General features: G+C 59.0%; 2 protein-coding genes across 3 annotated transcripts; both read left to right on the top strand.

Annotated features, from left to right (window-relative positions):
• The first annotated feature begins 321 nt into the window (after nucleotides 1-321).
• ALAD (aminolevulinate dehydratase) lies at nucleotides 322-10,585 on the top strand. Of its 2 annotated transcripts, XM_074923578.1 has the most exons (13): nucleotides 322-394; nucleotides 2,672-2,791; nucleotides 4,640-4,785; nucleotides 4,966-5,016; nucleotides 5,810-5,906; nucleotides 6,282-6,417; nucleotides 6,916-6,999; nucleotides 8,155-8,243; nucleotides 8,556-8,611; nucleotides 9,323-9,410; nucleotides 9,966-10,052; nucleotides 10,262-10,391; nucleotides 10,492-10,585. In XM_074923578.1, the coding sequence occupies exons 3-13, from the start codon at nucleotides 4,673-4,675 to the stop codon at nucleotides 10,572-10,574; spliced, it is 1,014 nt and encodes a 337-aa protein (XP_074779679.1). In that variant the 5' UTR covers nucleotides 322-394; nucleotides 2,672-2,791; nucleotides 4,640-4,672; the 3' UTR covers nucleotides 10,575-10,585. The 2 variants fall into 2 exon arrangements, with proteins under 2 accessions (XP_074779679.1, XP_074779680.1); XM_074923579.1 differs by lacking the exon at nucleotides 2,672-2,791 and having other exon boundaries at nucleotides 329-394.
• Nucleotides 10,586-11,077: 492 nt separating this feature from the next.
• On the top strand, nucleotides 11,078-11,948 carry HDHD3 (haloacid dehalogenase like hydrolase domain containing 3). The gene has a single exon (XM_074923581.1). It carries the CDS (start codon nucleotides 11,087-11,089, stop codon nucleotides 11,801-11,803), a length of 717 nt encoding a protein of 238 aa, XP_074779682.1. The 5' UTR covers nucleotides 11,078-11,086; the 3' UTR covers nucleotides 11,804-11,948.
• The last annotated feature ends 186 nt before the right edge of the window (nucleotides 11,949-12,134 follow it).

The raw sequence follows: 12,134 nt of genomic DNA, 5'->3' as shown, positions 1-12,134 counted from the left end.
TAACCTTTGACATTTCCTCAACAAAGCCTGGCTCCAGGCCCTGTGTGTCCGCCCCCCGCAACACCCCTTTTGGGGTGCATTTTGCATTTTCCACCCCAAAACATGGCTCCACGGCTACCTTATAGTACCCAAAGCCCTCCTCCAGATCCACTCCATTCCCCTACACCCCGCAAAACTCTGCTTTCCCCCATTTTCACACACATACACACACACACACACACACACACCCCGCGCCGCGCCGCCGTCTCCACCAACCCTTTCCCGCGCTCCGCCGCGCGAGACTTCCCGCCATCATCCCGCGGGGCGGGTCCATGCTAATTAGGGGGGGCGGGGTTATTAAAATCGCGAGGGCTCGGAGCGGTGTCGCACGGCCGGAGCGGGGACGCGGCGATCGGTAAGTGCGGGGACGGGGTCGGCGACCGGGGGGGGGGGGGGGCCGGAGCCGGGGCGACCGCCCCGGCTCCGGCCCCCCCCCCCCCCCCCCCGGTCGCCCCGGCGTTTTGTAGCGCTGCTGGAAGGTCGGGACGAGCCCAAGGGCAGTGCTGGGGTGCGGGCAGGAAGGGGCAGCCCGGTTTTTCCCTCGGTAACCCGCCGTTACGGTGGGGAAGTCACCAACCAGCGCACGATGCTGCGGGCTGGCGGCGGTCCTCAGGCCTACAGCACCCCCCAACCACTCCCCCCCCCCCCGCGCCAAGCATCCCCATTTCCAGATCCCACGAGGAAGATGAAATCTTTTATAACGTCTTGACCTTTGTTAGTGGCTCTTAATTAAAAAACACCCAGGGGGGTGGGTGTGTGTGTCTCTGTGTTCCTGGTACCGCTCTAAGGTCATCCTCGCTCCTGTCTGGGATTTGGGGAGCTTGCACCTCTCCAGGTGTGGTGGTGTGACCTTGGCTAAATGCCGGGTACCCACCGAGTCGCTCTGTCACTTCTCCCCTTTCCCCTTGTTTTCTCAACAGGGCAAAGAGGGGAAAGAAAATAAGATAGACCAACCCTTGTGGGTGAAACAAAAGCAGTTTTAATATAAGCAAAGCGAAGCAAAAGTCCGCGTGTGGAAGAAAAAAAAAAAAAAAAAAAGAAAACCATTTTATTCTCTCCTTCCCATGAAGAGGCGATGTCGGGCCTTCTCAGGAAGCAGCTGGGCTCCCATACGTGTAGTGGTTGCCTTGAAGGACCAAGGGTGCCCCCCCTTTCCTCCTTTCTCCCAGCTTTATACTGGAGCAGATGTCACATGATCTGGAATATCCCTTGGGTCAGTTGGGATCAGCTGTCCTGGCTGTGTCCTCTCCCGAGATCTTGCCCACCCCGTCCCACTGGGGGGGGAAAAATGTCAGGAAGAGCCTTGGTGTTGTGTAAGCACCTCTCAGCAGTAGCCACCACACCAGAGTGCTACCAACACCCTGCAGCTCCCAGCATAAACCACAGCACCGTGAGGGCTCCCATAGAGGAAAACCAATTCCAGCTCAGCCAGACCCAGTACACCAGGGCTTCAGGTAAATAGCTGTGCACCGTTCGATGAGGCTGCGTCTGTTTTTATATCCTAAAATGCTGGAAAGCAGCCTCCTCGTGTCTCAGCACTGACCAGGCTGTCAGTACTTCTCACAGCCCCAAGAGATCTGGTGGAGTTGGGAACGGTCAGGGTGAGGTTCATGGTTGGACTGGAGGAGCTTCAAGGGCTTTTCCAACCCAGATGATTCTGGGATTCTGTGACCTTTGCAGCTCACCGTTGGCATGCGTTGGGTCTGGCTTCAGCCTGTCCACCCAGTTTGTTTCATTTGTGTGGGGTGTGCGTGAGTCTCATTTTGTGGCCTTTCCTCGAACATGGTGATTCGCAGAAAAAAGGCTCTACAACTCAAATAGAGTTATAGAGCAGGTGGTGAGGTACCACGGCACTGCAGCGAGCCCAGGCTGGCCAAAGGCTCAGGGTTGGGTGCTGTGGTTTTGGGCTGGTCCTTGAGCAGTCCCGCCATGGAGGAGCAAAGGTGAAGCCACTCTGTAGCAGAGCTCTTTGCTCAGGAACTGCAAGGTTGTTCTTAAACTCCTCTTTACTGATGCTCTGGTGTGCATGAAGCAAAATTCTTTAGAAAGACAGATTTGGGCCTTTAATGTCAGAGAAAGAGGCGCTTGTGCTCTGCTGGGAGCCCTAAAGCCATCTGGGGGGGAACTGCCCCGTTCTCAGGCAGAGCTGGTGGTGCACCGTCCCCTCATCGCCGCAGTCCTCGCTCTGCAGCCCTCCGTCCGCCCCGCTGCGCGGCACGCGGCGGCTGTGCGGCTGTGAGACCCCGGTGCCCGCGTCCGACCGGGTGCTCCGCGTGGGCAAGGGGACCCCACAGCCCTCGGCCGACGGCAGCTTCTCCCCCCCGTGGGGCTGGGACGGAGAGCCCCGGCCTCGCAGCAGACGGGTGCTCCGCCGGGCCCACCCGTCCGGGCCCTTATCTCCGCTCTGCAATTCCGCCGGGCGCCCGTCTCCTCCTTTCCCCGGGAGGGCAGTTTCTGGAGCTGAGGTTTCTATCTGTCCCATGCAGAGTCAGGTGCCTCTGCTCCCACCCCATGTCCCCCCTCCCCTTCCCCCACCCCCCCCCCCACCCCCACCCCCCCGGTGGGATTAACTGTTTAAAGCATTTTTTGGATTCTCGAGGTGGGTTTTTTTCACCGAGCCCTTTGTTCTTAGTTGTTGCCTGCCTGGAGCCCTGCCTGGAGCCCTGCCTGGAGCCCTGCCTGGAGCCCTGCCTGGAGCCCTGCCTGCCCGCAGCTGCCAACTCCAGTTCACCCAAGGGCTGTCCCCTTCTCTGTGAGTAAGGACTGAAGCTGCAGCTTTCCAGGGCTAAAAATTACTTGCCAAGTGATGCCATGACACTGCCAGCATGCCCGTCAGCTGGTCTGCATCCCCCTCAAACACTGTCTGATTTTTTTATGCAGCATTTTTATACGTGTAAGCCTGTAAGTAATTGAGGGGTGCCCTCTCCCCCATCCCCAAGCAGAGGTAATCGCTAGGGGTATGAGAGACTCGGTTCAAGCCCTGGACCAAACACTATGCCCCTGTATTACAAGTGCCCTGTGCACTGGGGCGGCCTGATACAGACTGAGAATGTGGCTTAGCATTAGAATGTCTGAAGGATCTTGAGTGTGTAAAAATAGGTGAACACCTCAGATTAAAGGTTTTCCAGAAGAACAGAGCTATTTCATGCCCAGCTCTGTTGCTGACTGGTGTCGTGAGTGCCGATGTTAAACTTTCTCCCCTGGGCTGTGTGCCGGGATGCTCTGAGCCGTGTCTATTCTCTGCAGAGCCGGGCGCAGGTGGGCCGTTGGCAAGGTTTATTGCCTGGGGTTTATCCCTCCTGCGATGGGACTGGGGACCACAGGGCTGCTCCCCCAAGACAGGTCCCATCCTTGTGTCTGCTCTGTCTCCCAAGGAAAGCCCTGCCCTGCCCACTGGTGCTAGCAGAGGAATCCACTTGTTTTTTCAGAGGAGCCCATGTCCAGCTCTCCTCCTGCCGCCTCCCTCAGGTTTCAGCTCTCAAAATAAAATTTGTGGTCTCCAGTAGAGACTTGGCTGCTTGTCTCCTGGGGCACCCCTGGCTCCTCTGGGTGTTTGTGGGGTGCACCCTGTGTGCACAGCCAGAAGTCCTTAAGGCTGCTCTGTACAGACAGTCCCAGCATTCAGGTTCCATTTCCCAGTGCTGTAACAGCTGCTGTCTTCTGTGCTGCAGCCAAATGGCTTGTCCCGGGGCAGCCGTCTTCCCGCAGCCCCTTCCACCATGCTCTCACCAACCACATGTTGGTTAGAATTTAGCACTAGTGGAAATTTAACGGTGTAATCACAGAATTATTACTAGATCTGACTGTTACAGAAGAAAAAAAAATTGCTACAGGAAAAGTTTCAACAATAACATAGCTAACACTTGATTTATGTATGTTTGGTAACTGCTCTTTGTTACTCCTGCAGTCAGTTTTGCCCAACTCCCAAGTTTTCTTTATCCAGCAGTAGGTGGCCACTGGAGTTGTGTGACTGGGGGTTTAAAGTTCTGGTGACTTCAGGGTGATCCTGTGCCTCTCTCCCCTCCAGTGCCCCTACTCTTCTGTAACTGCATCGTTACACTGTGGCCATAAATATTTTGTGCTACGCAGAGCAGCTTTTGACTACTCTGTGTACAACAGCTGCATCACACAGTTAGACAGCATTAAAAGTAAAAGGAATTACGCAAAGACCATCTTGTCACTAGAAAACTGCTGTTACAGCTGTGCAAGCTAAAACAGCCTGAGGAGGGTGGTAGCATTGAACCGTGTGAACATGGTTCTGCTGCAGGAGGAGGCTGGTGGCTGTAAATTGGTAATTTCACAAACGGAATTGGGAGGTTTTGTGGGGAGGAGTCACCATCATCCCTGTTTATGGAAAGTGCTGCGCTGTGACGGCTGACGCAGGGTCCTGCAACACCCGCCGGGCGCAGGGCAGTGCCTGGGGGAGTTGGGATGAAGCCGCCTGGGCTGCAGCTCGTGCTCCCCACATGGGCCAGGAGCAGGACAGGGACGGTCCTGCAGCGGCTGCCGGGATCTCAGCGCCCTCCTCACATGTGCCAATAGCAGCAGCTGACCAGGATACCCCAACTCACCAGCCTGCTGGTCTCCTTTGGTGTTTCAGTCTCCTTCCACAGCCTCCTAGGGAAGGCCCAAGATGCAGGCAGACTCCCTTCTTCACAGCGGCTACTTCCACCCGGTGTTACGCTCCTGGCAGTGTACAGCAACCACTCTTGATGCTTCCAACCTCATCTACCCCATTTTTGTCACGTGAGTGAGCCCTGGCTCTCTGGGTTAGGGATGGGCCAAGCTCAGGTTGACTGGCTTAGGCGCTCCCTGAGCTCTTCGATAGGTTCAGACTTCCCAAAAGCCTCCCCATGGACAAGCCTGGGGTAGGGGCTTCTTTCTCATGCCGAGTCCTCACATCTCTGTCCCATCCACCTCCTGCAGTGACAGCCCTGATGCGGTGGAGCCGATCCCCAGCCTCCCTGGACAAGGCAGGTAAGAATCCAGCCTCGCTGAGCTGCATGCCGGTCGCTGCTATGCCCCATGCCTGAGCTGGGTTGATGTATGGCGTGAGATGAGCATGGGCCAGGAGTGATGCTTCCAACACTCCGTGGTCCGTGCTGTGGGGATCCCCCAGCTTCAGGCAGGGCAGGAGCATTTGTCTGCCAAGGGAGTGGAAGGAATCATACTGGGGATGCTGGGAAAGTACCAGTACTGGCAGCAGTAGTACCAGGGTCTTGTGATGTCCCAGAGCACTTGCGCGTTGTTGCACTTGCTGAGCACTTGCCCAGCACTTGGGCTGGGCATGCAGGGAAGTTGGAAGCGAATGGGGTTTCCAGCAGCTGCTAGATACACCTGTGCAGGGACGTGGGCTCTGGTCCGGCGTCAGATCTTGCTGGACTGGCAGGTCCCGTCTTCATCTGCTGCTGCATTAGCAGGGTTGTGGTCAGAGAGATGCCAGGGCCGGGGGGGGGGGGTCCTGTGGGGAGGGAGGCTGGATCTGCAACAGGGATGCCAAGATAAGGGATCCAAGGGCAGGGTATGCTCATCCTTTCAGAGCAGAGAGTGTCAGCACCCAGCAGATAACAGTCCTGTAGCCTCAGATAAGGTCTTGGATTGTTCCTCTCAGTGTTGATGCGACACCTCCCCTGTAGCTCCAGCTGCTGCTTGGTGTGGATCCCTGTGGATGCTGGATCGCCCACAGACCAGCATCCAAGTCACACAGACCAGCTCGCCCCACAGAGCAGGTCTGGGTACCCGGCAGCCCCTGTCACTTTGTTCTTCTCAGGTATGGAGTCAACAAGCTGGAGGGGATGCTGCGTCCCCTCGTCGGGGATGGTCTGAAGTGTGTGCTCATCTTCGGGGTGCCCAGCAAGGGCCACAAGGTCAGTGTGCGTGGTGGTGGCAGGAGGCTTGGGGTAGCCACAGGGGTGTGGGAGAGCAGTGGGGGGCCGGAAGGTCTCAAACAGGAGCAGGTCAGGGTCTCTGGGCATGCTTGCACCCTGCTCAGCAGAGCAGGACAGGGATGGGAGACTGTAGTGACACCCAAAAAGCTCCCAAAGCTCTTGCAGGTGGCCCTGGGACCTGCACTCACTGCCGAGAGGCACTACTCCACTGCTTTTTACCATCGGTGGTGGTCACACTGCCCTGTGTTACAGGGTCTCACAGTTCAGAAAATGTTTCCAGAGCAGAACTGCTGCCACACAGGAACCGGTGGGAAGCCCTTGGCCCTGTGTGCGGAGACATTTCTCCTTTCACAGGATGAGAGAGGCTCCGCGGCTGATGCGGAGGACACGCCTGCCATCCAGGCAATCAAGAAGATCCGCTCCACCTTCCCAGAGCTGCTGATTGCCTGCGATGTCTGCTTGTGCCCTTATACCTCCCACGGACACTGCGGTGAGTGCACAGCCTGGGGTCCGGGGCTGCTCTTCAGGCATTTTCCTGGCACTGGGAGCCCTCAGGGATTTGCCATTTTCTGCTGAGGAGCTCCATGGACTGGTGGGCTCTGGCCAGCTCCTACCCCAAGACTTGGCTCCCTGGTACTGGTGCAGCTGAGTCTGGGAGACCTCTCCTGAGTTTTGACAGCAGGGTGGGAGGGACAGGTGGCTAAGGCACCCACTCCAGCCATCTAAATCTGTCAGAGCACCCATCGGTGTCCCCATCTGTGTCTTCCCTTCCCTGGAGCCTGGAGGGACCCTGGAGGTGCCTACGTGTTGTGTCCACTCCCTGGAGGGCTGCATCGTTGGTCTCCTGCTCCTTACCCAGTGCCCTTAACACATTCCCCGCTGTTGCTCCAAGTATTTCTGTAGCTTGTCCTGAGAGCCACGCTCCCACCCCAGGGATGGAGGCAACCAGCTGTCCGGCCCCTTGCGTAACCCCGGCTTTGTCTCCCAGGTATCCTGCGTGAAGATGGCACCATCCAGAATGAGATCAGCTGCCAGCGGCTGGCGGAAGTGGCGCTGGCCTACGCCAAAGCAGGTGGGGAGTCTCCTCCCAGGGGTACCCAAGTTTAACTCTCACAGACTTGTCAGTCTCAGCCCAGCTGGGATCAGGGCGACACACAGAAGGAAGACAAGCTCACACCAGTTTGTTGAAGGGGGGGCATTGCCAAAACCAAATGCCGCCACAGTGTGCAATCACCCAACTTATTATCACCTGATTATGTAGGTTTGTTTTTACTTTTACATCCTACTGACCTTCAGGTTTTGCCTGTTTATTGCTCACACGCTCACCACACTCTGCAGAGGGTGTTTTTTACTGCTGTTTTTCACACAACATGGTGTTACGTAATGCTGCCTCAGTCTTCCCCAGTCATTCTAACCTCAAGCTCAGTTCATATTTCACTAACCACCACTTCTTAATGCCCACACAGACTTGCCCCCTCTTGCTTTTAACAGGCCCAAAACCAAACTGGGCCTGGCTGCAACTGGGAGTGCTTTTGCTCTGGGCTGGGGGAGGCTCCGCCTGCCCTCCACGGGCTGGCCCCTGCAGAGCTACAGGCACCCGGGGCCCCTCTGGCCCTGGGGCCACCTCCTCACAGAATCACAGAATCCTCTAGGTTGGAAAGGACCCTGGAGATCATCTAGTCCAACCGTTCTAGCACAGTTCCCACCTACAGCATACCCTTAAGTTCTAAATCGACCCTACATCCTCCAGGGATGGGGACTCCACCACCTCCCTGGGCAGCCCAGTCCAACGCCCAACAACCCCTTCTGTAAAGAAATGCTTCCTAGTATCTAGTCTGAACTTTCCTGGCGCAGCTTGAGGCCATTCCTTCTTGTCCTGTCGCTTTCTACCAGGCTAAAGAGGCTCAAACCCAGCTCTCTGCAGGTTCCTTTCAGGGAGCTGTAGTGGGTGATAAGGTCTCCCCTCAGCCTCCTCTTCTCCAGACTAAACAATCCCAGTTCCCTCAGCTGCTCCTCACAGGACATGTGTTCCAGACCCTGCCCCAGCTTTGTAGCCCTTCTCTGGACATGTTCAAGAAACTCTATGTCCTTTTTGTAGTGAGGGGCCCAAAACTGAACACAGTAATCAAGGTGCGGCCTCACCAGCGCAAAGTACAGGGGCAAGATTTCCTCCTGCAGGCACTCACAGCCTCGGGCACTTCTTGGCATCTCTGCTCTTTCCCTGCAGGTTGCCACATCGTTGCCCCCTCAGATATGATGGATGGGCGCATCGCGGCCATAAAGGCGGCACTGATCTCCAATGACTTAGGCAACAAGGTGAGCTTTGGGTGTGCCAGAGGCAGGGGTGATGTCCACGGGGGGGCTGCACCCCAGCAGGACTGGGCAAGCAGTGGGAGAAGCAAACCCCCACCTTGCCCAGGATGTGCCACGGGCATTTCCCTGTCCCAGTGCACACAGGAAGGGAATGTCCTTGACAGGACATGGGGACAAACAAGGTGCCAGACCTCTGGCAGGGGAAGGAGGATGTGGGGCAGAGTATAAAACAGCCACAGGAGAGAATCACTCCTGCCCCGCTGCCGGGATGCAGCAGCAAGCTCCTGGCACTCACGGCTCCGCTCTCCTCTGCAGGTCTCGGTGATGAGCTACAGTGCCAAGTTCGCTTCGTGCTTCTACGGTCCCTTCAGGTGGGTCTGTCCCTCAGCCTGGAGCATCCCCAGCCAGGGCTGCTCTGTCCGGGATGTGTGTCCCTGCATATTTAGGAACTGGCCTCAGCCAGAGCCTGGGCCACAGCTGGGACCACGCTGGTCGCTTTGGAGTGCTCGCCTCCTACTGCCTGCTGCAAAAGGGAGACAAATGTCCCTCGCCCAGGAGAAGCTGGCTGGTGGGAAGATCACCTCCGGTGATCTGTCCCACCCCTTCACCTGCTCGTGCTGGGTGCTGGTGGCAAGGGAGGCAGAGAGGGAGCTGCCTGCAGCTGCCAGGAGCAGTGAGGATGGGAGTTGCAGGAGCCAGTGTTGCCCCAAAGGGTGGCTTCAGGGACAAACCTCAGCTCAATTGGCTCGTCCCAAAAATGACCTGACCCCAACGGGGTGTCCCTGAGGGATCTGCCTCAGAAAGAGTGAAAGGAAAGTGTCTGACCTGGCTTTACCCCAGACTCTGGGCATGGGGAGGGAAGCAAGTGTTGAAGCACAGCTCCCAGGGACAGCCTGGGCCTGTCGGACTTCCCAGAGTGATCCTAGGGTGCTGAATTGGGTGTGGAGAGACCCCTTTTACAAGCCCCACTGGCTCAGCCACTTGTCTTAGTCTGTTCTCACACTTCTGAAGCTGTGTGGGGTGAGAGGCATGGAGAGCCATGCTGGTCCTCATCCCCTGTCCTCTGCGTTGCCTGTCACCAGGGATGCCGCACTGTCCAAACCCGCCTTTGGAGACAGGCGATGCTACCAGCTGCCCCCGGGCGCCAGGGGCCTGGCCATGCGTGCAGTGGTGAGTGAGCCTGCCTCAGGCAGCACCAAGGGTGGTGGGTTTATGGCTGTGGGGACTGGAAACCCCTCATGTGGTGCCTGGCTGACAAGCCTCCACACCCAGCAGTGCATCAGGGTTTGGGGAGAGCGAGATCAGGGGTGCTGGAATCAGATGGAGGTAGGCAGCACGCTGGGCAAATGGTCAAGGGTTTTCCCCCTCCACAAGCAGGGGAAATGTGAGGCCCATCAGCCTGCCAGAGCTGGTAACCAGCGTGGGCCCGAGGACTGTGCTGGGAGCTATGGAGTTGGTGACCCCATACCCTGATGTGACTTGGGGTGTCGGGGCCAGGGACACACAGCCGCTGGCTTTCCCCAGGCGCAGGGTGGCTGGTGAGGGGAGTGTCGGCTCTTGCCCATCACAGCCCATCCCTGGCTCCTGGGGCCATTAGTGATCCTTCTGTGAGCCCTCTGCAAAAAACAACCAAGTCCAAACTTCTGGGGAAAACCAACCATGGACTTGCTGGAAAATGTTTTTCTACCCTGAGCTGCCAGGGTCATGTGCACGTTCCCCTCACAGGACCGGGACGTGCGTGAGGGAGCAGACATGCTGATGGTGAAGCCGGGGATGCCCTACCTGGACCTTGTGAGGGATGTCAAGGCTCGAGTAAGCCCCTTCTGCATGGCAGCGAGGGCACGGGGTGGCCCTGGGGGAGGAGGGGCAGGGGCAGAGGCGTGTGTTCAGGATGGGTGGTTTGGATATCCGAACCGGAGGGGCCTGTGACTTGGGGTTGTGGGGAGGTGGGTGCTGGAGCTCATCTGGAAGAACAGGGGGAGGGGTGTCCCCTGCCCGCTGACCTCTCTCGCTGCTCTCAGCACCCCACCCACCCGCTGGCCGTGTACCACGTCTCGGGGGAGTTCGCCATGCTGTGGCACGGGGCCCAGGCCGGGGCCTTCACCCTGGAGGCTGCCGTCAGGGAGGCGGTGACGGCCTTCAGGCGCGCAGGTGAGGCGGGCGGCGCCGGGACCTGCTCCCCCTCCCCACCCCGACCCTGCCCCCTCGTCCCCCTTCCCCGGGCCGGCTCCAGCGTCTCGTCTCTCCGCAGGGGCCGACGCCATCATCACGTACTTCGCGCCGCAGCTCCTGCGCTGGCTGAGGGAGGAGGCGGCGGCGGCGGGACGGGCCTGAGCGCGGGCGGGGGGGACTTCCGGGGTGGGGCGGGACTTCCGGGGTGGGGGGCGGGACTTCCGGGGCAGGCGTGGCGCGGCGGAGCTGGGGGCGGGCTGGCCCGTGGGCCCCGGGACCGCGCGTAGCCCCGGCCCGGCCCCTCCCCGCACCTCCTGGCCCGCCTGGGCCCAGCTCGCCCGCACCCAGGCGTTCCCGGGAGCGCCCCGCACCCCCAGCCCCGCCACACCGTGGTACGGCCCCAGGGGCACCCGCCCCGCGGCGAGCGGGCGGGGCGGCTGCCCCGGCCTGGGAGACCTTGCACCGCGGGACTAGGGGCAGGGCTCCCCCGCCATATCGCGATGCAGAGCCCCCCACGAGGGACACTGACACGAGTGGGTGTGACGCGGGCAGCAGGCCGGTGCCCACCCCTTTCTGAACCACCAGCGTGAGCCGCGCTCGGTACCGACTCCCTTCAGCAGAGCACCCGGCTCTCACCCCCCTGTTCGTTTTAGGTTTCCCTTAGTCCTGAGCCCATGCTTAGGCTCCGCTTACTAACGTGGGACGTGAAGGACACGCTGCTGCGGCTGCGGCAGCCGGTGGGTGAGCGCTATGCGGCCGAGGCCCGGGCTCGGGGGGTCCAGGTGCAGCCAGAGGCTCTCGGTCGGTCGTTTCAGGAGGCGTATGGAGCCCAGAGCCGGCATTTCCCCAACTACGGCCGGGGCCAGGGGCTCAGCTCCCGGCAGTGGTGGGTCGATGTTGTGAAGCAGACCTTCAGGCTCTCAGGCGTGCACGATGATGGAGTCCTAACACTGATGGCAGAAACCCTCTACCATGACTTCTGCAGCGCCTGTAACTGGGAGGTGCTGCCGGGAGCCCACGAGACCCTGAGCCAGTGTTGCCAGCGTGGCTTCCACATGGGGGTTGTTTCCAACTTCGATAACCGGCTGGAAAATATCCTCTCCCAGTGCAATCTGAGGCACCACTTTGAATTCATCCTCACCTCCGAGGACGTGGGCTTTGCCAAGCCAGACAGGAGGATCTTTGAGAAAGCCCTGCGCCTTGGCGGGGTCACCCCGGAGCAGGCGGCTCATGTGGGGGACGACTACACCCGGGATTACCAGGCAGCCCGAGCCGTGGGCATGCACAGCTTTCTGCTCCGGGTGGCCGGGCAGGGTGAGGAGACAGAGGTACCCCCCGAGCACGTCCTGCCCACGCTCAGCCACCTCCTGGCTCTGATTGAGAAGGGGTAGCTGTGTTTCGGGGGAGCAGTGCTGCTGCCGAGCAGCGAACCAGTCCTGGCCTGTGATTTCTTGCTGCTGATTGGGCAGGGAAAAGAAGGGAGCACTTCTGAGCACAGGGAACAGTGCTGCCTGCGGAGCAATAAAATGCATCTGATGCTCAGCGTTGTTGCTGCTGTCTTTCATAGCTCTAACAAACACTATGGAAGAGGGTCAGAAGTGGGGTCTTCCCCTAATGGAGCTGGGGACGGGGTCAAGCAGCACTCCCAAAGGCTCATTCTGGCGGGAGGGATGGAGGCAGATGTTGAGGTTTATCCCCTCTCAGTAACCCCAGGGAGAGACA

Source organism: Athene noctua, chromosome 20, assembly GCF_965140245.1.
Source record: "Athene noctua chromosome 20, bAthNoc1.hap1.1, whole genome shotgun sequence".
Taxonomy (NCBI): Eukaryota; Metazoa; Chordata; class Aves; order Strigiformes; family Strigidae; genus Athene; species Athene noctua.
This window is presented reverse-complemented; position numbering and strand designations above follow the sequence as displayed.